At 40.4% G+C, this 23,423-nt stretch overlaps 1 protein-coding gene across 2 annotated transcripts in view; it reads right to left on the bottom strand.

Annotated features, from left to right (window-relative positions):
- Positions 1–23,207, bottom strand: part of slc7a10a (solute carrier family 7 member 10a) — a 42,611-nt gene extending 19,404 nt beyond the window's left edge. The window contains exons 1-3 of one of the 2 annotated variants that reach the window (XM_071910527.2): positions 23,063–23,207; positions 15,571–15,775; positions 10,024–10,175 (exon numbers count right to left, since the gene is read on the bottom strand). In XM_071910527.2, the coding sequence (XP_071766628.1) occupies positions 10,024–10,175; positions 15,571–15,775; positions 23,063–23,207 (502 nt within the window). The remainder of the gene's footprint in view (positions 1–10,023; positions 10,176–15,570; positions 15,776–23,062) is intronic. The other variant, XM_071910528.2, reaches the window with a different exon arrangement.
- Between the last annotated feature and the right edge of the window lie 216 nt (positions 23,208–23,423).

A 23,423-nucleotide genomic window follows, 5' to 3' on the forward strand; every position in this document is an offset into this window, starting at 1 on the left:
TTTAAGTGATTTTTCAAAAACCTCTTAAACCCTGCTGGTCCCACTGGTGGGTCCATCATTACAAACAGGACCTTCTTGTTGTGAGGCCACAGTACTAACCACTGAGCCACTGTGCTGCCCCTCCCAAGGTTTCCAAAGATACCAAATATGCCATGCTGAATTACATGGAAATGTGTATAAAATGGTGGATATATTTTCCATTTAATGTAATGTGGACAAAATCAAATAAAGTGTAGTAGTACCACAGCTACTAGTTTTTTATGACATTTTTTCCTCATTATTACCATTTTTTCTTCTACCTTTCTTTTATTGCTTACTTTGTAATTTCTGTTTTGAAAAGTGCTACAGAAATCAAGGTCATTATGACAACTACTACTACTACTGCTTCTACTATTACTGTTGCTACTACTACCACTGCTGCTGCTACTACTACTACTACTACTACTACTACTACTACTACTACTACGTTGACTACTGTTGTTACTACTGCTACTAATACAACCACTACTACTACTACTGCTGCTAGTACTACTACTACTACTACTACTACTGTTCTACTACTACCACTGCTACAGCTACTACTACTGTTACTACTAATACTACTACTGCTATAGCTACTACTACTGTTACTACTAATACTACTACTGCTATAGCTACTACTACTGTTACTACTAGTTTGACTACTGCTCCTGCTGCTGATAAAAATTGGCTTCCCACTGCGCTGTAGGAATCATTTCCTACTTCTATTTCTGATCACTGAAGCTATTGGTAAGTGTGGATCAGGGTATCTATCCCTGCTGCCCTGGAAAAACAACATCACTGCAATTCTGGCGTTTGGTTTTTTCTTTCTTGAATGTAAAGTTTCCATGATCATGTATGTGCTGAGTGAGTTGCAAAACACTTGGGTCCTTGAAACCTGCTAAAACCCCCATTGTACAATTTCAAAAATTCATGGTTGTCAATCATCATCATAGTCAATCATTCCTGGAAAACATACCTTTTGCAGATTCGTGGTTTCTGTCTAGTACCAGTGATTAATATCTGACTGGGCGATGTGAATGAGACCAGTGGTGGAAGAAATTTCCTGAAATGGGCGTAGTGGGCACATGACTTGACCAGGGCTCCTATTCTTAGAAGCTGAACACAGCCAGCCGTCAACTGGTCCTGGCTGGCTCAGACACACACACACACACACACAGTGCTGAGGGAACACGCTGTTGGTAATGTGACTGGGTCACTGGTGTTTCTGACTCTCATTGAGTACATTCAGTAGGGGAGGGAGATTGCGTGTGTGTGTGTGTTGGGGGTGGTGTAGGGGAGGAGCACATATCTAGGCTGACTTACATTCATAACCCTAAACTAAAAACAGTTCAGTTGGGCTGACAGGGGGGGCCCATAACACCCAGAGGTCCAGAACAACCAGTTAATCCATTTCATCTCAGTGTGTGTTCCACCAGCCAAACACTTCTACCAGGAAAACGTCTGGAAAAAGTCTAATATCCACACAGCCCAGTTACTTCAAGCTTTTTCTTTCCAAAAATGACTTCATAGTAAATCGACTTCCAATGCTGCTAATTTCCTTTGCTTAGGCGATTATGAAAGATTATGAAAGAAAAAAACTTGACATGTACAAATTAATTCCTTACCGTGTGCTCAGATCAAATCATCTTGCTATGTAGTACAGTTCCTAGCAAACATTTGTTCCATATTGACAATGCAGGAGTAACTGATTGTTGCTTTCTCTGGTTTCCCAGAGTTTTATGATAATTATCTCCATTTGTGTTTGTTGTATTTTCTACTGAGAGCAAAGAACCCGAGGTTAACTTTGGTTTTACCCCGTGCTCTTTTAGCCTCTTTTAGAACGTCTGCTCCGCGCCACTGGGTCCGTGGGGCTCCCGGGGTCTGGCGACTGGTCCAGGGAACAGGTACGTCAAGCCGGTGGGTCTGTGGGTCTCCTGGGGGTCTGGCAAAGAGGGCTCCGGTCCACTGTGTCAAGCCGATCGGTCCGTGGGGCCTCAGAGCCTCTTCTGTTAAAGGCTTCTTCCTTCATTTTGTTGCAGAGGGTCCAGCAGTTAGAGTCCTGTCTTCCATGTTGCCACCATCTGCCATATTGATTAGCTTCATGCTGTTCAATCACAGCAACTAGTCTGCATTGAAACTGCAGCTGTTGTCTTCCTGGTTTGGTTGAGACGCCTCCTTTCTGCCGTACGTCCCGGGGATACAGAGAATGAACAGACTGAAAGCAACACATACACTAAACCAATTTTCACCATGATGGTCTCATTTTTATACAGACCTATCAAAATGAATTGGAGGATGATATAATCAGATACAAATTCTTCATTCAATTCAATTGTTCTTCAATGTGAGTTGTTAATGCAACAACATGTTTCATCCCTGGTATTCTTATGCCGTCTTTCCTTTGAAGTTTGAAGTAATGTATAATGTGTATATGTCTGTTAATATGTCTGTTTTGCAATAAAAAAAAAAAAAATATGTGTCTGAAAGTTAGATTCTATGGGACAAACTATCTGTAAAGCAGATGGAAAAACTGAAATGTATGGTGTAGAAGTGCATTTATATTTTACACAACTACAGAGGGAGGTATGTAGTCTTGTAAGCCCATGGCTAAAAGAATGTATGACCCTTGGATAAAAATATCAATCAATCCTCCTCTCCCAGTAAAGGCTGTAGGTGGTGATGACAACAGATCCTGTACAGTCCCACAGTACATTTGCGGTGATGACTTGTAGACTTATAATAATGATCATTTTTATTGTAATGTGACCTCAACTCTGGCTCTCTAGTTGATCAGCCGCCTTCACTTCTTCCATGGGTAGAAGTAACTAAGCCGAGCCAGGATTCATATAGCATCAAATTGACAAACATCTGTCAACAACTTCTTAGTTCCATACATTATCTCCACTCTGGAATAACTTATCTGGTTCAGCACACCTTGTTTTATCCCAGTGCGCTCACTCCTGAATTTCCCCAAGGGGATCAATAAAGTACAATCTTATCTTATCTTATCTTATCTTATCTTATCTTATCTTATCTTATCTTATAAAGGCACTAGGCGACATCTTTGATCTGAATGGACTCTGGTCTTTCCAGGACCTTAAAGACACATATTCCCTCCCTGATTCATCATGGGTTTTCTATTTAAAATTACAAACCGCTTTGAAGACATACAGAGTCCTATGGAACTCTCATTTAGGTACTCGTCCATTTATCTCTATGCTGTTCAAATACGGGAACAAAAAGATTGGTATCTTTCATTAACAACAAACTCTCCTCAATTAGCATCAGTTTCAAGCTTGAGAATGATTTGTTCTTTCATTCTTTTTCACCCGGCACTACCGGATGGCCAACCTGTCTTTGGCGCGGAAGGTGATGAAGCTGTGGTAAAAAGACTTGTTGGCCAGGGCCCTCTCCCTGGCTGTCAAACAGTCAATGAGAATGTGGGCGCTCAGTAGTCTAAGGCCGTTCTGTCTGTCTCCATTCATTTCATTTCAAAATGAAAGCTGTCTGTTATCTGAACAGGGCTGATGGCGCGTCCGTCTCCGTCAGATTTCCATCCGTTTTGACGGACAGAACGTTCAAACCAGCGGAACTTTTTCTGGACGGACGGATTCGATCAATCAGAGGCGTTCCTACAGAGCCCCTCTGGGGTCACATGGTAGAAAAAAAAACTCGATGTGTAAATCCGTGCGAACGGATTTGTAAACTGTGCAAACGGATTTCAAAACCGTGCCCTCGGATTCACAATCCGTGTGAACGGATTTGTAAACTGTGCGAACGGAAACGGTTTACAAATCCGTTCGCACGGATTTACACATCAAGTTTTTTTTTCTACCATGTGACCCCAGAGGGGCTCCGTACGTTCCTACGTTTGTTTTGGAAAAAATACTGGTGACGACGGTCCGACCAAAACAAAGATAAAACGGAGAAAGCCTCATATAACGCTGGGATCACTGGAGGGTTTCCAGGTCAGTTTCTTATTGAATTTATACTGAGTCCGTTTCTTCTTTTTTCTATGAAGTCGCTCCGTTATGAGCAAAGCTGCTTTGGCTACTGTATTTCTGCCTCTCCCACCATGTTTATGTTCCAAAACAAAACGGACAGAAATCTATCCGTCAATAATTCTGTCCGTTTTCTGATGGATCAGTGTAGCCGCGGCCAAAGGCCCGTAACATGTAAACGCAATGTCCTGGTCCGGTTTGGGGCTCAGCTTTTGATGCTCCCAGTCTTTCCTGTCTCTCTCTACTTTCAGCTATGTAATAAATGCCAAAAGATCTTTAAAAACAGTCAATGAGAATGTCAACTGGCCAATGGGGTCCTCCGTCATTGATTTGCAAGGTGTCCTGCCCACTTCCTGTTTCCATGGTGTTCAGTGACAGGGGTGTCACGGTAACCACTGTGAAAACAATGCACAATGGCGAAGACACGCCCTCTCATTAGCGGCGGCTACAAAGGCTGGCACCATTATGTAGTCTGACACTGATACTGACAACCAGACACACACACAAGCACACGTGCACACACACAAAACTCATGCACGCACACATACACACACACACACACACACACACACAGTGGGCCCCTGGCCTAACCAGTCAGCAGTTGTAATATTCTGTCGCCAAAAATAGTGGAGGTCCATTGGAGTGCTCTGTAAATGGCAAAACCAGCCTGACCCACACACACAGACACACATGGAATCATCAAATTACAATAACAGCTATCACACTGTGAACTATTAGAATATTATAATATCATCTAGCTGAGGGATGAAAATAGCTGGACTTGGTGTGCAGTTTTAACCTTTATTGCTCTGGGGAAGGTTCACGGAGCTCCATGCTCTTTTAAAACCCCACCCTGCTTCACATTCATACAGTTCTATACATTCACCCCGGGAGCTGCCAATATAACCAGCAGTGTTAGGGTTGTTACTGGAAAAAAAAGTAATAAATGACACATTACTCATTACTGTTCTTAAAAGGGACATGCCACCTACAAAGACTATATCAGGGTGTTTTCACACTTGGTCCGTTTAAGCCGTTCCAGTGGACTCAGTCCAATGACTCAGCAATTTTTTGTACATAATGTGAACATGCCAAATGAACTCAGACCCCTCTAAAACAAACCACCACCACAGGAGGTGGTCTGATTTTGGTTTGTGGTTTGTTTGTGGTGACTTGACTTGACTTTATTAATTCATGCTTGCAGTAAGGTGTCCTGAAAACTGCGCAGAATTTTACATACAAAAAAACACTAAAATTGTAAATCATAAACATAAAGAGAGCACATTTGTACACGTGAAACAAGACAAAGTACAAAAATATACAGATTAAAAAGAACTTAAAAGATCAAGATTTTTGGTCTGTTTTGTGGTCCAACTGATTTCAATTCAAAAGAGAGCCGAGTCCTCTTGTAAATCCACTTACATAGTGAACACAAAGAGGACTGAGCTCATATGCAGCTGGTTCACTTTTCGGGTAACTTAAAAAGGACCAAGTTTGGTTCCTTTAAAAAGAACTATATGTAAAAACACCCTTAGATTTTTCTCCTTCTGTGTGGTGCTGCTTTTATCATATCCTCTGTATTTTTTTTTTGTCTATTTTTATTCTTTTAAAACATTCAAGACGCACGTATGGAGAATGCCACTGCATGAGTGAGCGGGAAGATCTGAGTGCTCATGAGAACCGTGTAGACTCTATATCTCATGCTATTCTAGTGTTTGATGGCTGGACAGTAGAGTCCAGATTAGGCTTATTTTTTCAAGCCCGGGCCTGGTCCTTAAGTAGTAGGGCTCTATGCTGCTGGCGCTTAACTTACACTCCTGATGTTTGGTTTTATTTTGTCATAATTTTGCCAAATAAACTACAAAGGCAACTGATTTGACTGCGGACGGCTTGACGGGATCTAACTCTAACCCCACTAACAAGCTTGCCAAAAGTAGCGCCTGAAGCATTGTATTTTTTAATTGCAATAAAGGCATATGGCTGCGACAAACAACATGATGTGGTAGAACAGAATCATGGGTGTAATTGTTTTGGTTAAATTGGTTGTTTTGATAGTGGCGGGACAAAAAAAACCCAAAAAACAACAATCCTCTGAATAATCAAATGAAGTACTCCAGTCACGTCCCCCTGTCCATTAACCTTATCGATACAGAATCACAGCCTGGCCCTAGCTCCTCACCACCTCCCCCGCCCTGGACCAGTACTAACCTGCTAAGTGTGTGTATGATGTAGGGCGCTGTCCCTGTTCACAAGGTTGGGTGGGAGATTTGTTGCATGTGCTGTCTTTATGTCCATAGCGCAGCCACCACAATGTCCAAGACAAATTTCCCTACGGGAACAGAAAAGTTCTTCTTATCTTAAACAGGATTATTATGGGGAGTTGTCAGTTTATGCAATCATGTAAACGGCTTAAACAGACTATTGCGTTACTCACAGTATTGGCAATAGTGGCATTATTGTGTGCATGTAAATGTAGGCAATACTAACTGAATGCAACCTTTTTAAGTGAAACAAACTACAGGCAACCGACAAAGTAATGGAAACACATTTACTGTACTGTACTACAAAGTTAGTTGTAACTGCACATGTGGTTATTGTGTGAATCTTTGGGCCTCATTCACAAAACTTTTCTTAAATTGTTCTTACTTTTGTTCTTAAGAAACATGCCTACACAAAACCAACGTGGGATTCATGAAGTGAGTCTCGATTTTTACGTGTTCCAGGTGTATCTGATGATGAATGCCACTTGTTCCTTAATTGGATGCGCGTGCCTGTTGATGCTGATTAGCATAGGTAGACGCCCTGGCAACTCCATAAAAGGCCTGCTGTCTGAAGGGTCGTGCGCAAATGGAAAGCATAACTGGGGCCTGTACTACGAAGCAGGATTTGGGGTTAGCGAGCTAGCTTTGGATTTAACCCTGGCTTTTCGGTCTCACAAAGGTGGTTCACTTTTAACCGGGGTAGATCACCATGGTAACTTATGCTGCACGGCTAACCTGCTCCGAGCAGCTTCAGTTCAGGGTATCGGATCAAAACGTATGAAAGGCCCGCCTTCTGACCAATCAGCTCTCTGGAAACAGGGAGTCACCATTCCTACAGGATCCCGATATGGACAAATATACAAATGAAAATCCCAATAAAAAACTGAAAACTGTTATTTTTGAATGAACAGACAGTAAGAAGTGTTGTTCGCAGGGCGACGTGTTTACAGACCAGTAGAATCACGTTGTTTTCCATGATAACTTCTAATATCGGAGATATAGCAGGTAGGCTACTTAATTGACCATATTATTAATGGATTAAAGTTACTGTTGCATATATTAATTGCGCTGACTTTATTTAATTGGATTTCCAACAGTGTTTGGTTCAATGTCGGCTATTCATAACGTATTCCATTACCGCAGCCCTGAAGAACAAGAGACCGACTTTATGAATAGAAAATCTTTTTACAGCCTCAATGTGTCCACAAACTATTTTATCAATGAAAAATATGCCCACTGTGTCCTAATGACGGGGCAGTTCCTCCAGTAATCCTCTCTAGCCCTGGAAGCAGAAACAACTTTTACTTTTCGCGGTTATGTTTTGTAATGCTGACAGTTATTCATTATAAGAATTTGTTCTTCTTGAGAGAAGAACCCAATGTTAGTAGCTATCCATTTCTTTCCGATACCCATGTTGAAAATGTCAGCAGGAAATATTAGGGCTTATATCATCCTATAATTAGGTCTATTGCTTATGGCTTTTATTGTTTGATTAGCCTATTTTATTATTTTCGCCTATTTTTAGGCTATTACTTATTTTTATAGTTTTGCGCTTATATTCTATGTCCTTTTCCCCGCTGAATCATATTACTTTTGCTGCACAACTATCTAATTTCCCCACGGGGATCAGTAGTTTCATCTTATCTTATCTGAATTGTCTGATCTGGATCTGTCCATGTTGCAAGTGATTGGCTATTTGTTACAAACCCCGCCTCTTTCATGTGAACGCGCTCATAGCTGACAGGTAAATCCTGGGTTGACAGAGCCAGTTGATAACCAGCTACGTGAGACCGGTTATCCAGGATCGCCAGTGTTAGGTTTAGTGAAGCCGGCTAACTCAAACATACCCTGACTTTGTTGAACTTGCTTGGTAGTATAGGCCCCTGGAGTGGTGGAGAATGGCAAACAGACCCAAGAAGAAAAATTCAAACTCTGAAATACAAGTGTTGTTATAGGGAGTGAACTTTTTAAAAGTGTAAGCGGTGGAGTGACAGCAACTGAGAAAAAAAAAACATGGCAAGTAATCACTGATGCTGTCAATGCTGCAACATCAGAAACACACACCTTGAATTAAATGAAAAAGAAACGGTTTGACTTAAGTTAGGTTAGGGTTAGTCTAATTCCAAATAGATGCAGTTTATTAGCTCCAGGCGGACGGCAGGGCGCTGTCAAAAGGATTGGGGGAATAATATGGAGACTGTGCTGTCAGGTGTCCAGTCGTCAGCGGAGTTGGACACTGGTTTAATTCAAGCAGCATCTCCATCTGATGGTAAGCTCAGACTTTAGACTATATAATAATATTGCTGGTTTTGACTGTAGCTGTTGACAGGAGCTTTCTTCCTGCGGTGTCCAAACTCATCACAGCCTTCCAGCTCAGTATGCTGCGCTCGCTCTGTGGCAGAGCGAGTGCACGTATGATAATTATATGATCTCTGCTGAGGGGTCTGAAGGTTTATCAGGTGTGGCTTTAGCAATGTGGTCAAGGCAGAACCTCTATCACCTAGAGAAAAACTAGTTAGTCTTGAAACTGGTTAATTTAACTTCCATTCAGTCCTATATGCGCCGTGCGTCTCCAGCAGCACCTGGTCAAGACGCACGACACCCTGCTGTTCTGCAGCACCAACGAGTCGTGGATCCCTCCTGGACAGGGGAAACCACATGTAGGAGGTTTAGGTTGGCGTCACAAATTAATTAAATGTTTATGGTGTGTTATTGTTTGCGATATAAATAGGGAAATGCGTTTGGAGACGGTGCTTTGATGTGCACAGTCTATTGCTCCTGTGGTAAGATAAGATAGGACTTTATTGATCAATAAATAATATAATATGTATGATTATATACATATACGATAATAATTAATCATTTTAATCACTTACGTTTACAATTGAATAAAACTGCCTATGAATTTGTTCATATCGGCCTATAGCTTTGTTAATATGGTTATTATCACCAGGCTTACAAATGGAAACACATTTTGTTGTTGATATGAGGTCTGGGACTGCTTTAATAGATTTCCCTTAAAGAATAAGGCATTTTAAGAAGAAACCACTTCATGCATAATGCCCCCACGCATGTTTCCAAACACACGTAGATTTTGATCGTACCAAAGAACAAATTCAGGTAAGAAAAAAAATGATGAATGTCGAAATATTCGTGGAAACGTTCGTAAGTACACTTTAAGATCAAATCTGATCGTACGCACGTTTTGTGAATGAGGCCCACTGTCTTCCAAGTTCCAACATAAAACTGCATCATGACTCATGGAAAACATGGTGATAGGGATTTCAATATCTCCATGAACATGAAGTCAACTTAAAACGAAATTGTCAGTGTACCATGGCGGGGATCACACTGCTTTTAAAGGGAGTGAGATGAGCTGAAATGATTGGCCATGATTGACGCCAACCCCTACCACACCTACTGATAATTTATTCCTCCCAATTCAACCCCTTATACAACTGTGCCGCAGGTGCGCCAGTGCCTCTGGTCACAAAATGACCAAAAATGTGTTTGTTACGCCCAAGTGAGCTTGCACCGTGAACTCGCACCGTCGCCTGCGCTTGTGCCTTGATTCACAAAAATAGCCCAAAATAAAAAATAAAAAATAAAAAAACACCACAGCAATGAGTGGTGAGCACCAAAGATGGAGACAAAATCAAAACGAGGAACTCACAGATTACCACTGAAACTTGTCTGGTTAAAAATGAGTTTAAAAAGGCTTTGGGCTGTTTGGGACTCACAGATACAGATGGTGGAGAGTAGTCTGGTGGCCATGTATGGAGGCAGGCAGTTCTGGAAGGCTGGCTGCAGGACGTAGTTGGAGAAGGTGAGGGCAATGACGGCCAGCGTGGTCGGATACATGATGAGGACAGCACTCCATAACAGCAGGAAGCTACAGGGCGATCAGAGACAAGACACAAAGGTTTTCATATGTGACAGTATAACAGGCCTTTACACACAAATTATTACCGCTTTAATTATAGAGGTTTATTGAAGAAAAAACAAGTGAAAACTAGCACTAAGCTAGTTTTAGCTAGCTTAGTGCTAGTTTTGAAGCTGACCAGTATAACCCAAATATTTCAATTGTAGGCTACATTAAAAATTTCCAATAATTCCCAACATTTAGGCTAAGCCGATGACAACATCACGTAAACAACAAAAATCAAGAAGACCCAATGCAAGCCTGTCTCACGAAGAGAGTTCAGTCAGGCTATCTTTGCATTAGCTGCCTTCACAAAACCTAACATTGGCGATCCTGGATAACCGGTCTCACATAGCTGGTTATCAACTGACTTTGTCAACCAAGGATTTACCTATCCAGCTTTGAGCGCGTTCACATGGAAGATTTAATATGAGGTAAGATGAAATTGATCTCTGGGGGGAAATTAGGTCATGGCAGTGGCAAAAGTAATATGATTCAGCAGGGAAAAGAAAATATCATATAAGCACACAAGAATATAAAAAGTGAAAAATAAAAAAATGATAGAAAATAATACAATTATCAAACAAAAACAATGCACTATAAATAATAGTTGGGATTATGTAAACATGCTGCCGACAATTTAAACACATTAAGCAGATTGTAAAAGTGCGTATGGGAAAAAGAAATGGATAACATTTGTGTCCTTCTCTCAAGAACAAACTTAGAATGAATAAATATAAGCAACACAAAAAAACATTACAAAAACATTATAACAGTGAAAAGTGACAGTGTTGCTGCTGCCAAGGCTAGGGAGGATTGCTGGAGAAAAATTGCAAATAGTGTAAATGCATAAATTCCCATCATTAAAACTGTGTTCATTCTTCTCACTGATACAATATTGTGTCCGCCTCATGTTCCCCAGGACTGTGATGATGGAATATGAGTGCAGTCTACTGCATTAATCACTGTTGGGAATCCTATGAAAGAATTTCAGCGTACTTGATATGCCTAAATTTCATTCACTACTGATATGGTCAATTAATGTAAGCTACCTGCTGCTTGTTAGATGCCCTCTTTTATAGCCAGAGTGGGCCAATGGCCTTGAATTGCTACAAAATTTGTATTATATCTGAATGTAGCCTAATAAATATTATATGTCTGATATAATAAATCATCACGGAAAGGAAAGTGGTTCTACCAGTCTCTAAACACAGTCGATCCTGCTATCAGTCCTTCTTATTATCTGTTAATTCAATAGTTTCCCCCTATTCAGTTCTTTTTATTACTTGTCACTTTCAAATATTTCTGTTCATATCGGCATCCTGTAGGAATGGTGACTCCATTTTTCCAGAGAGCTGATTGGTGAGGAGCAGGTTAACTGTTCAGCCTAAGTTACCATGGTGATGCCCCCTAGTTATGAGTGAGCCACCTTCATGAGACTGAAAAGTCAGGGTTAAGCCCAAAGTTAGCTTGCTAACTCACTAAGCTTTCTTCGTGAGACAGGCCCCCGCTTTGGCCTATAAATAATATTAGTCTTGGGGGGGGGGGGGGGGGGGGGGATCTTGAAGTTGTTCATGACATCCACATTGCCCCCCCCAACAAACTCTCTCTCTCGCATACACACAGACATGCACGGCTCCCCTTGAATGCCTCTCCACAGTTCAAGTCGCCCATGGCCATGTCACGTTCAAGTCGTGGATGTAATGTCCACCAGCAGCGTTTACAGCACAGATGGAGCAGAGCTGCAACAGCCAGACTTTCTTCAGTGTTTTTTGTCACTCATCACTCATGTCATAGCTTAACTATTTATTACAAATAGAGATGGCAATACAGTTTGACCTGGCAGTGTGGTTGTACTCTTGAAGATGCTCCCTGCTGCAGTAATACAAAATAACAGCATAATAATACATAGCACATGATAGATAAATTGCGGGGAGCATTGCAAATAATCCCCCATGGGGATTCATTTGGAAATAAACACCCTCCAGGGTGCATGCAGTCAAAGCAGAGCCACAGCAGGTGGAGGCTGGGGTGGAGGAGGTTCTTGCAAATAACAGCAGTAGTAACAGCAGCAAAGCACAGATCAGTGCACAGCGTGAGTATGGAGGTCTTTAAATAGACCGCCAAATCAGTGCAGTGAGATGCGATAGGTGTGGCAGCAGTCAGCTGACACAGCATAGTGTCCTGCCTATGTCATTTATGGGTGAGACATGCATCAACCGGACTATAAGTTTATTTTAAATATTTGAATTGGTCTCCCCCGTGACATTTTATTCATTTCAGTGAGTGGCTTCAATCAGGCACAATAAAAAGGGAAAGTTACATTTTGCTGCAGTAAATAAAGAGCTCTATATCTTTATTGTGAAGTCAAAATAGTGTATTTCCATGCGTACGGATGCAAACGGGTGTGGAAAAAATGGACCAGAAGTGGAAAAAGAGCGGACCGGTCCAAAATGCCACGCGGCAACACAATGTTTCCGTGTCGGCTCCAACACACGCAAGTCTAAAAACCAAATCACAAAACGTATCTGGTGGGCCTTTAGGCAAACAGAAGTTTTGGGAGCAAGATACGTGATTCGAGAGTGACATTGTGCTGATTATGCTTTAAAGCTGGAATCCGGAACTTTTTTCCAGCAATAAATACGTGTTTTATCCACCTGGACCGTGGAGTCAGGTTACACAATACCAGTTGGCAGTATTACCATGGTTGGAGACGCTCTCCATAGACCGCTATTGAAATTCTTGACCAGGTAGGACAAAGTCTGCTAATTGTCCAACTAACATGTGCTGCTAGCTAGTTAGCATACTAGCCTACCTAGCTTATATTAAAAATAATGTTTTGGCCAACCTGCCGCACACAGTATGCTGTTACTGTCAAGTCACGATATTTACACCATCATAAGCGATATTATTGTCTAATTTCATTACAAATGTTACAATCATTGAAAGTCATTACTTGGTCCTGGATGCCATTTTTACTGTTTACTGTGAGCTGTTTACCAGCGACACTGGCTGCTACACCTTCATTGATAATCTAAGACTTCCGTGGTTGTTTGATTGTAGTCCGAACATCATTTCAAATACTTTTCGCCGCCAGAAGGGGAGAGGAGACATGACAAGACAAGAAAATCCTGGATTTCAGCTTTTCTCGCCGCAACACACTTACAATGAGCTGAAAACAGCCGCTCACTTGTAGCCGAAAAAGCTCCAGTCAATACTGTCAATACTAGCCAAGTAGCCGGAGCTACAGCCAGGAGTTTTTGGCCCAGTTTTTGGCTTCTCTGCCTGTGGCGGCTCTGGCTGAGGCGAAAGTTAAATTAACTAGATGGATGTTAAGACAAGGATATCAACTGTGTTCAAACCAGGACTGCTCTCTTTCCTTTGCTTCTTTTGACGTGAAAGGCGCTTATTACCCCCTTGGGTTTTTGATGCCTCCTGCACAAATGTTTCTCTTCTTTCTGTTTTTTTTTCCCCATTTGTGCAAATGAATGAACGAAACTAGACAAAAGTTAAACGAGTGATTCCACAGCATAGAGTAGGGCCTCTTTGACCCTCTCAGACTAACAGTGCTGTTCTAGGGTCAGTTTCCATGTCACATGACCACATGAACTTCACAAGACATTCAGAGCTGATTGGTTCCAGATGAAGAGTCCTACTAAACTAAACCATTCTTCCTGCATACAGATCCTAGACTGCTGTAACAAGGTCCACACCGTCAATTATAAGGGACATAAATAATAAAGGTTCTATTAGTTTTGCTCTACAAGAGGTGAAAACCTGAATGCTCAATATCAACAAACTACTCTGAACGCAGAGCTTAGGACGTATGTGTCTTGTGTTTTGTCTTGTGTTTCTTAGTAGATGTATTCTTTTTTTCATATATTTTAATGTTCTTGGTTTAATGCCTTCTTGGGAAACACTTTGTAAACTGCACTTTTAGATAACAGCTATAAAAACAAACTTCACTATCATTACCTCTGCCAAGGAAGTCATGCTTTCACCCCTGTTAGTTTGTCTGTCTGTATGTAAGCAGGATATCTCAAAGACTTATCAACAGATTTCCATTAAATTATGTGGATAGATAGGCCTTGGGCCAGTAAACAATTGATTAGATTTTAGTGGTGATCCCGATATGGATTTTTTTTAGCCATAACTATGAATAATATGGTTTTCATTGTAGGGCAAATGTTATCAACCTTGACATTGTGCCAGCCATGGAGGGCCAACCAATTATAAATGCAACTATATTACTTATCGATTAAAATATAAATAATTCACACATTTAATCAATATGTAAAACCAATTCTCACATTTGTTACATTTTGGGAAAAATGTGACGTTTATCAAATATGAATAAAGACTTCACAAATTTGTTAAATGTTACACATCTAGTTGGCTGGGAAAACAGTGAAACTGGCAGGTGAATTTGGTGACCACCTAATGTGGATGGTAGGCTACATATCTAATTTAGCATCCTTATTGGACCATTTCAGCATGTCTGGATTCTATTATGGTGGTTAGTGAGGGACAATATAGACAAAGGGGACTGGATCCTGAATTCATCATCTCTCCATGATGTAGTCTAGCCATCTGAATCATTTAACCTAAATCTGGATTAATTTGATCAGTTATATTATGATTTAAAGTGAGGTTTTGTTTTAACAATTAGGGTTAGTTAAGGTTATGGTTAAGGCAAGATTTAGGGTTTTGACCTTGGTTGTATTGTCAGGTTTTTTCGCCACACCTGCAATTTCCTTTCTTTTTTATCGCAGCTTTTCTGTACCTTGTGCAACACAAACTCATCTTAAGTTTGATATCTTTGGGACTATTGCAGGCAAAGTGGAATCACACTCTTAAAAAGAAGAGATTAAATCCAAAAGAAGATATCCACCATATGAAAAATGTGTCATCTACTCATAATTGAAGTTCTTACCTGATGTAGGACCTGTGCCTACAAAATAGTAACATGTGAGAGGGTGTGATCTATTTTATTTTTGAAGTACTGATTAATAAACATCAAGGAATTTTTTTTTCCAGTATGGATATATAGCATTTTGGAATGGAACCTTACATACGTCAAAAACAACATATCGTAGCGGTCGGGCGGGAAAACCTTGTATCCAATCGGTTTTGAAAGGGTTTCATAAGCCCAGAAGGTCCCACAGAGGACCATGTAAATTACTAAAATTGGAGTTACGAGGTTTTCACATCACAACAGTGACATGTTGTATCAATATGTGTTGTTATGAATATATATTGTGTTAAAAAGTAACACAAACCCGCATCATCCAAAACTGTACACACAGAAGTGTTGAAATATGACAAAAACGACTAGCAGAGCTGCAGGTAGTCAGCCAGTACTTACCCCACCAGCCCTCCGAAAATTTCCGTCACGTAGGAGTAGTCTCCTCCAGACTTGGGGATGGTGACGCCCAGTTCGGCGTAGCACATGGACCCGAGGGCGCAGATCCCCCCTCCCAGCACCCAGACAATGAGCGACAGCCCCACCGAGCCTGCATGCTCCAGCACCCCTTTGGGAGAGATGAATATCCCAGAGCCAATGATGTTCCCTGGGGAAAGTAGGGGGGGGGGTTGTAAAGGTTAGGCTTGGTTTATATACACCAACATATAGATGATAAAACATGTGCCTAAAACGCTGAACAATTCTCCAACTTTGTGTTACACCCAAAGATATCATTCTAATCACTTACATTTGAAGTTGAAGCGATTTCTTGATCCTGCAAACACATACCCTTAGGATTTGGAATCAAGTCTCTATCTCCGTTAGCTTCATGGTTACGGCTAAAAATCAATGATCTAATGGCGGAAATCCCAGATCCGGATCACCACCAAAATCGAATCAATTGTTCCTTGGCCCAAGGCCTATCTGTCCATCAAATTTCAGCCAAATCCACTGACACGTTTTTGAAATATCCTGCTGACAGACAGACGGACAAACAAACTAATAGGGTCAAAACACAACCTCCTTGGCAGCGATAATAAGACAAGAAACATACACTCCGAGAAGCTTCTGAAGACATCCCAGCCCTTAAAATAAAACCACTAGGGATTCACTTCAACTCAGTTTTGTTTCATCTACTGACTTGTGCGCGATCTCCAAAAACCACCTTATCATTACCATCAAGTCTCTCCTGGCTTACTAGCTGCTTTTGGGAAACTGTTTTTGGTCTTCAACCTACAATTACATGAACCTCATGTTACATTTTAGGCATCTAGCTGACAGTCTCAACCAGACTGACGTAGTGCAACAGTAGAATAAGCTTCAAACTTAGACCAGCAGCACAACAAGCACCAATGGTAAGATCAAGGGTCAGAGGTCACAGCACCCAGACAATAGATAGAACAAATATTCCTGTGACCTTAAATGATCATGGATGACTGAGAAGTGACGGGAAAGACAGAAGAACCAGTCAGAATAGCCAGTCATGTTTTTTCTTCTCTATGTTCTCTATTGCTGTTACCATTTTAAGGAGGGAGGCATGAGAGAGGGATATGGGAAGTGTTTCTTGAACTGTGGGGATACTGTATGGAGCCAGAACAGTGACTTTAGTATTTGGTATTGAAAAAAATAGTTGGCGTTGTATTTGGAATTTAATAAAATAGGCAGTGAAAAACAGGACATTGGCATTGAAAACAAAAATTGAACTGAAAAAACAAAAACAAAAAAAACCCCGGCATTTATTGGAACTGAAAAAAAATCTTGGCATTGAAAAACATCAATTGAAAAATAAAACATTGGCATCAAAAAATAAAAACTTGGCATAAAAAACAAACTGAATGTAACACACTTGCTAATTTTTTGACCATGCACTCACAATCGTTATTTCTTCGTTCAAAGTTTTTTTTCCGTTAGGGTTAGGTTTAGGTTAGGTTTTCAGTGGAGGGGAGGAGGAGGTTTTCAATGCCAATGTTTGTTTGCGCCTTTCAGTAGTCTAGTTTGCTGGTCTTAACCATTATTTTATTTTATTTTATTTTATTCTTACTTTTTTAATGGTTTTTAACTCACATGTCTGATTATTTTTACTGGTCAATTGCTGGTCTTAATTATTATTTTATTTTATTCTATTCTTACTTTTTAATGGTTTTAATTCACGTTAATTATTTTTACTGGTCGGTTGCTGGTTAATTATTTTATTTTATTCCTACTTTCTTAATGGTCTTTAACTCACATGTATTATTTATGTGTTTATTTTAATTGTGTTTACTTATGTCTAATGTATTATTTTGTACACTATCCACATAGTTTTTGTGGCTGTAACTTCTGTGGTAGCTCACGCTCTGTGAAGCACATTGTGCTTCCACCTGGAATGAAATGTGCTATATAAATAAAGTTTTGCTTGCTTGCTTGCTTTGTTTGTTTGTTCAGTTAAATTTTTGTTTTTAATGCCAATACCTGTTTTTCAGTGCCATTTTTTCTTTCAATTCCAAATACAATGCCAACTTTCTTTTTCAGTGCCAAATACTAAAGTCACTGTTCTGGCTCCATAATACTGGGTCCTTGCAGCAGCAAATAGTACTACGATACAGCAGAGAAAAAAAGGAAATATAACCACAAAAATCAAATATAAAATAAGCAATAAAAACAATAATAATAGAGTATTGTGGGGTTATATAAACATATGGAGCTGAAGAATGGGAAAGTATGGATTACTAATATATTACTAATAATCAAATTTTGATTTCACTTAGCCAATCCCAAATCAAGTCGCCAATTAAGATCATTTCAGACGTTTTAAAATTTGTGTTCACCTCAGTTAGACTTGTGAGAGCATCATCAGTGGCAGAAGGAGGCATAGCAGCCAGTAACTGTAATTGGGGTATTTTCACTCTTGATTTGAAGAGCTAGGATTTCGAACTGATGTGGGATTGATTGAGATAAAAACACTGATACGTAAAACTTGTTAGAGACAAAAATTGTGGCACCACCTGCCCTCCTTATGATCTGTTCTGAAAACACTAGATCCAGTAATATGAATAACATTATCAGTGACAGAGGGTTTTAAACATGTTTCAGACACCAGTCAGCAGGAGATGAGAGTTGTAGTAAACTTTCAGAATTTATCTCAGGACAAGGGTTGACATTTACATTGCCAGAGTCAAACAATAGCAGCAATATCAACATTCTTGAAAGCAATTTATTGGTATTAGGTGGTTTGCTATTGAGGGAGAATGCGGATTTACAATCCTTAAAAACAAACATATCAAGTATTAATAAAGCATGGATAACAGTATTTTTTAAATGTAAAAGTATTAAAATATTGTATAGGTAGTCTGATGTCAAATTAGAAAAGCCTTGTTTTTTATGGTATTATTATTATTATTATTATTAATAATAATAATAATAATGTCAAATTCGAACAGCCTCGTTTTTATTTTAATAATAATAATAGTAATAATTAAAAAAATATTTGCTATAGCAAGTTCGGCCTGATTGTAGTGCTGTGGAGCGTGACCAAATATGGTCTGTCACACTGAGGTCTATCTCAAATATGCATCTGAAGTTCGGTTGCTCTGGCATGAAGCATTTAGGAATTATGCCTCACAAAACTCTAGCTAATAGCTGTAATCTAGGAAGTTCATATGCTGTGTGCAGAATTTCACTGATCAATTTTGCAGGAGAAATAGCAAAAAACAGGTTTTGCATAAAATTCAAAATGGTCAGAAAATGAAAATCCGTAAGCGCAATGGATTCAGCTTGAGCCAAGGAATCTAAGGGGAAAAAAATGATTCTAGACCTTATGGTTCAGGAGTTATTGGCCTTGCTTGTTATAGCATTTTCTTGGAAGTTTTTCCTTGTGGGTGTTTGTCCTATATCATTCTGTTCTATGATTGATTGTTGATCAGTTAGATCTAGTTAGGCTCATTCTCTGTAAAGTCCTTTGAGATATGATAAAGGGCAATAGAAATAAACATTTCATTTCCCTTACACTTTCCACAGCAAGGCCAGGCAGGGCTTACCAGGGCCAGCTCAACAACTTTATAGTATGGGAATAAACCCTGTACGACAGCGATAATACCCCAGTGATTATGGTATGATGGGGATAAAAATAGGCTGTGCCTTGTACTACTCACAGCACTTGAGTATACATAATCACAGAAAAGAATGTTGCAAGGATGATTGCTAACTAGCTCTCTGGTGACCAAAAGAGTTAGCAAAGCAACCTAATCCATAATTTAACCATGGATCATAGGAACTGTCAGTACGGTTGAAATGTGACTTTGACCAATCAGATTGCTTGTATTATCTATATTTGAATCAATACAGTGGGCAAATCATGGGGGGAAAGTCTCAAAAAATTACAAAAATGCTGTTCTGGGGTAATGTTGTGATACAGTTCAACTGTAATGTCTAAGCCCTGATTAGACCAGCTTGGCCCTACAGTGGAAACATGGCTTACTGAGGTCCTGGCTCAGCTGGACAAAATATCCTCCAAATGGGAATAAACACGGGTGTCCTGGTGGCTCAGTTGGCTAAGGAGCATACCATGAACCCACCATGTCCCAGGTTCAAATCCAGCCTTGGACTCTTTCCACGTCATCCCCCTCTCTCTGAACTGTGACAAATTCACCAAACAGCAGCTGTCAAAGCAAAACCTCCTGCATGTTTTCCTCCCTTCTGGAGAAGGTTGGGACAAGAAGAGTCTCCATCAGAAGAGGGATCGGTCTGTCCACTGTAAACATTTTGGCTGATAAAACCCAGTGAGGCACGCCGTCCCCTGTTAAGAGCAGCTCTGAACGCACTCTAATGATACAGAGTGAGAGAGGGGGGCCAAAGCAGTACATTTACCACTGTCAGATTTGATTTTGGAGGCAGTGGTGACACGCCAAGTGGTTACATAATGCCTGTGTTGTGTTTGTGCTGTCACAAACTTTGGCATCACAGCTGAATGGGTGAATTGGAGCCCTCCTGACCTCTCGGCCTCTCTGCACTAGCTGGGAAATCTCTCTCAAATCACCGCTCAGATTAATCACTGACTGATTCAAATCAATTCAAATCACTGATCAGAGTGGAAATTAGATATGAGGAGAAGAGAGTAATCTATGAAACCAAAAACAAACACCATTCTGATTTGTTAAATCTCTGAATACAAAAACCATGTGCCCTGCAGTCAAAGTATGGAGAAGGCTTGGCAAGTGTTAAAAAGTAGGGGAGAGCGGGGCAAGTTGTCACGTGGGTAAGTTGTCTCAGTGGCTTTATTTCTAAAACTAAATATTTTAGAGCCAAAAGTCCAGTTACAAAAATGTTTACTTTCTTAATAAGAGGTTACCGATGGTGAATACAACAGTCTAAGTCAAAACACTCTAACATAACAGTAATTTGTACAGCCTACCTTAATGAAAATCTTTGTGTTTTTCTTCTCATTTTTTTCTTATAAAGGAATCCAAATAATTGTGTATAATATAATAATATAACATTGTGACACATAAAAGCAAGAGAAGAACTTTTTTTAGAGAAGACCTTAATCTAGCTAGAAAATATATATTGTATCTCAGTAGTAAGGCACTACTGAGAAATACTGAGTAAAAAGTGTGACAACATGCCCCGCTCTCCCCTACTAATGTTTCTTACATTAACCTGTTTGATTTGAGCATTAGCAATATGAAATTGGTCCAAATCCACAACCCTAGGGGCTTTATGATATAAAGCCTCAGTGCTGCCTTTAGTGTTGAAGTCCTTTGGATCTTGACAGCGACAGGGAAATAGAGTTTATAAAGAATTTCTCACCAAAAAATACTTATCTCTGTTAGTAAAATGTGCAAGCAAAAATTGCCAGTGTTAGCTTTAGCATGGAGGCTCGTTATCAATTTCTGACAAAGAACAATACACTTGACCTTGGCTAAAAGATAAGCTACTGAAAATGATAACATCAGGATTAAAGCGCCATGCTGTTGGCTTCAGGGCTCACCAGGTCTTGCCACAGTAGAAACTGGGGACCTGGGGGACAAGGCTTTTTCCACTGCATTTTTTTGTCTTTTGCTGTGAGTATCTTCAAAAGCAGTGTCAAAAGCAAACTTGATGAGAGTGAAGTTTCCTTTCATGGCTGTATGTATGGATCAAATCATCTTTCATGATCATTATCGTCATCGACATTATGGAATATGTGAGGAGCTGTGAACTGTAGGCACTGCACCCATGTAAATGCTGCTCCATGTTATCATATCCAACCTCTATCTCCCTTCTGTCCAGTATATGTTCAGTGTAGCTGTGACCAAGGCTAACGTATGGAAAGCAGGGACTCTTCATTTTATGTTGTGGATTGCCCTTCATTTTATGACCTAGAGAGACCTAGTGTTTCTCAATGGTCGATCATTTTTATGTGATGTCTCGTACCTGAAATCTCCTGTAATGCTTTTGTTGTACAATATATGGCTATTAATGTTTATTCTGTTGTACTGTCTATCTATCTTGTGATGTCAACTGTGTTGTAAACTGTTAAGTTTTTTTGTGGATCCCAGGAAGACTAGCGGTTGCTGAGGTGGCAGCTAATGTGGATCAGAATAGAATATAGAAATAGAATAGAATAGAAATGCTGACAGCTGGGGCAGTGCTACTGTATACATTTTCTAGTCTTATATATTTAAATATAAAAAATATATTAAAAGAGTTAAAAAGAGGCAACAGATACATGACAAAAATTGATGCATAAGGGGACCCTACCTCCTCTAAGCAACATTCAGCACCATTTGTTGTTTATATTATGTAATCTTTGACTAAACTGGCAAGTATATAGATTAATATAACAAGATGAATTAGAAGTGTGAACAGGCAAATCAGTAAAATATTTTTATTTTTATTTTTACATCAGCCATTTGATTTGTTCTCTCAAGCACTGCACAGCTCAATCAACATTGAATGACATCCAATGTGCAGAAGTTGGAAGATTTTCATAAGTTGCAATGGGATTCTCTATTGATTTCTGTGACCTCCCCTCCACAGGAAGGTCAGAGGTCAGGGTCAGTTACAGAACAGCACCTCTGGAGCTAGTAGGGATTCAGCGTCTTGCTCAAGGACACTTCAGCCGGGCAGATGCTCGCTGACATACCGCTTGAACCAACGTGGTCCAGCTGAAGGACGATCTCTAACCACCAGAACACATGAGGCTGCATTATCCTTACAGCCTTACAGTACCATGAGTTCACACAAATTTTGCAGCTTGGGTGGCCACAGCTGTAGTCAAACCCCTAACCCTGACAATGGCAATGCCTTGCTCAATTCACTGAGCCACAGAGGGAATGGAACCGTTAACCCTGGCAGTGTTAGTGCCATGCTCAACTCACTGATCTTACAGGACCACATGGAGTTTCTGCTTTGTGCGCGCCTTTCTTGTACAGCATGAGAAGATCCAGCCACGTAGGCATGGTCATATCCAGATCATAAGCAGACTGATGCAACAGTTTCCATTCAAACCCCTGAAACCCTGCAGCCCGGTCTGGATCGGGACATCCGAGGTGGACCGTCCGTGCGTAAAAGCTTTCTTTTACGCACTTTCTGTGCGTAATATTTTGGCAATGTTGTACCAAAGCCAGTTTGTTTGGCTAAACCATGTCAGAGTGATTCATCAGATCCAGATCACTGCAGCCTTCCAGTACAGACACATTACAGCAGAGGAAGACCTGATAAAAAAAAAAAACTTGCTCCTATTGTGTGCCATAATATTGTAACTTCAGCAAATCCATATCCCCCCACGTTATAATAGTTTTTTCCTCCAGCCAGCCAGCCGCTCATAATACACAACGAGGAAACACGTTTCCCCGTTAACTTTTCCTTCCAGCTGAAACCATCGCAGCGACTCACTCCTCATAAATAATAAAGACAAAAGCTGTCATGTACTCACCGATGATAATAGCGCAGGCGCTTAAAAGTCCAATTTCTTTTTTCAGAGTGACTCTTTCAGAGGACTTTTTATCCTTCTTTTCCTCTTTGTCCTCCATATCCTCCGGCTGGGAGCGGTGCCTCCTGTCCGCCTCGGTCCGGTCCATCCGCACACTGAAGGCTGAACCAGGCTCCGCTCTTCCGGGCCGCCTTTATATGCAATACTGATGAACGGAGAAGGCGACGCGCATGCGCAGGAGCCATCGCTTAGCCTGCATATTAATAAACCCCCACCTTACCTGGTCAAGGTGTGTAAGGTTCTGGGATTCTCACCTGAGGGTGGGGAAGGGGAGTGAAGACTGTGCTAAATAGAAAGGAAGGTA

This window comes from Centroberyx gerrardi, chromosome 1 (assembly GCF_048128805.1).
Source record: "Centroberyx gerrardi isolate f3 chromosome 1, fCenGer3.hap1.cur.20231027, whole genome shotgun sequence".
Taxonomy (NCBI): Eukaryota; Metazoa; Chordata; class Actinopteri; order Beryciformes; family Berycidae; genus Centroberyx; species Centroberyx gerrardi.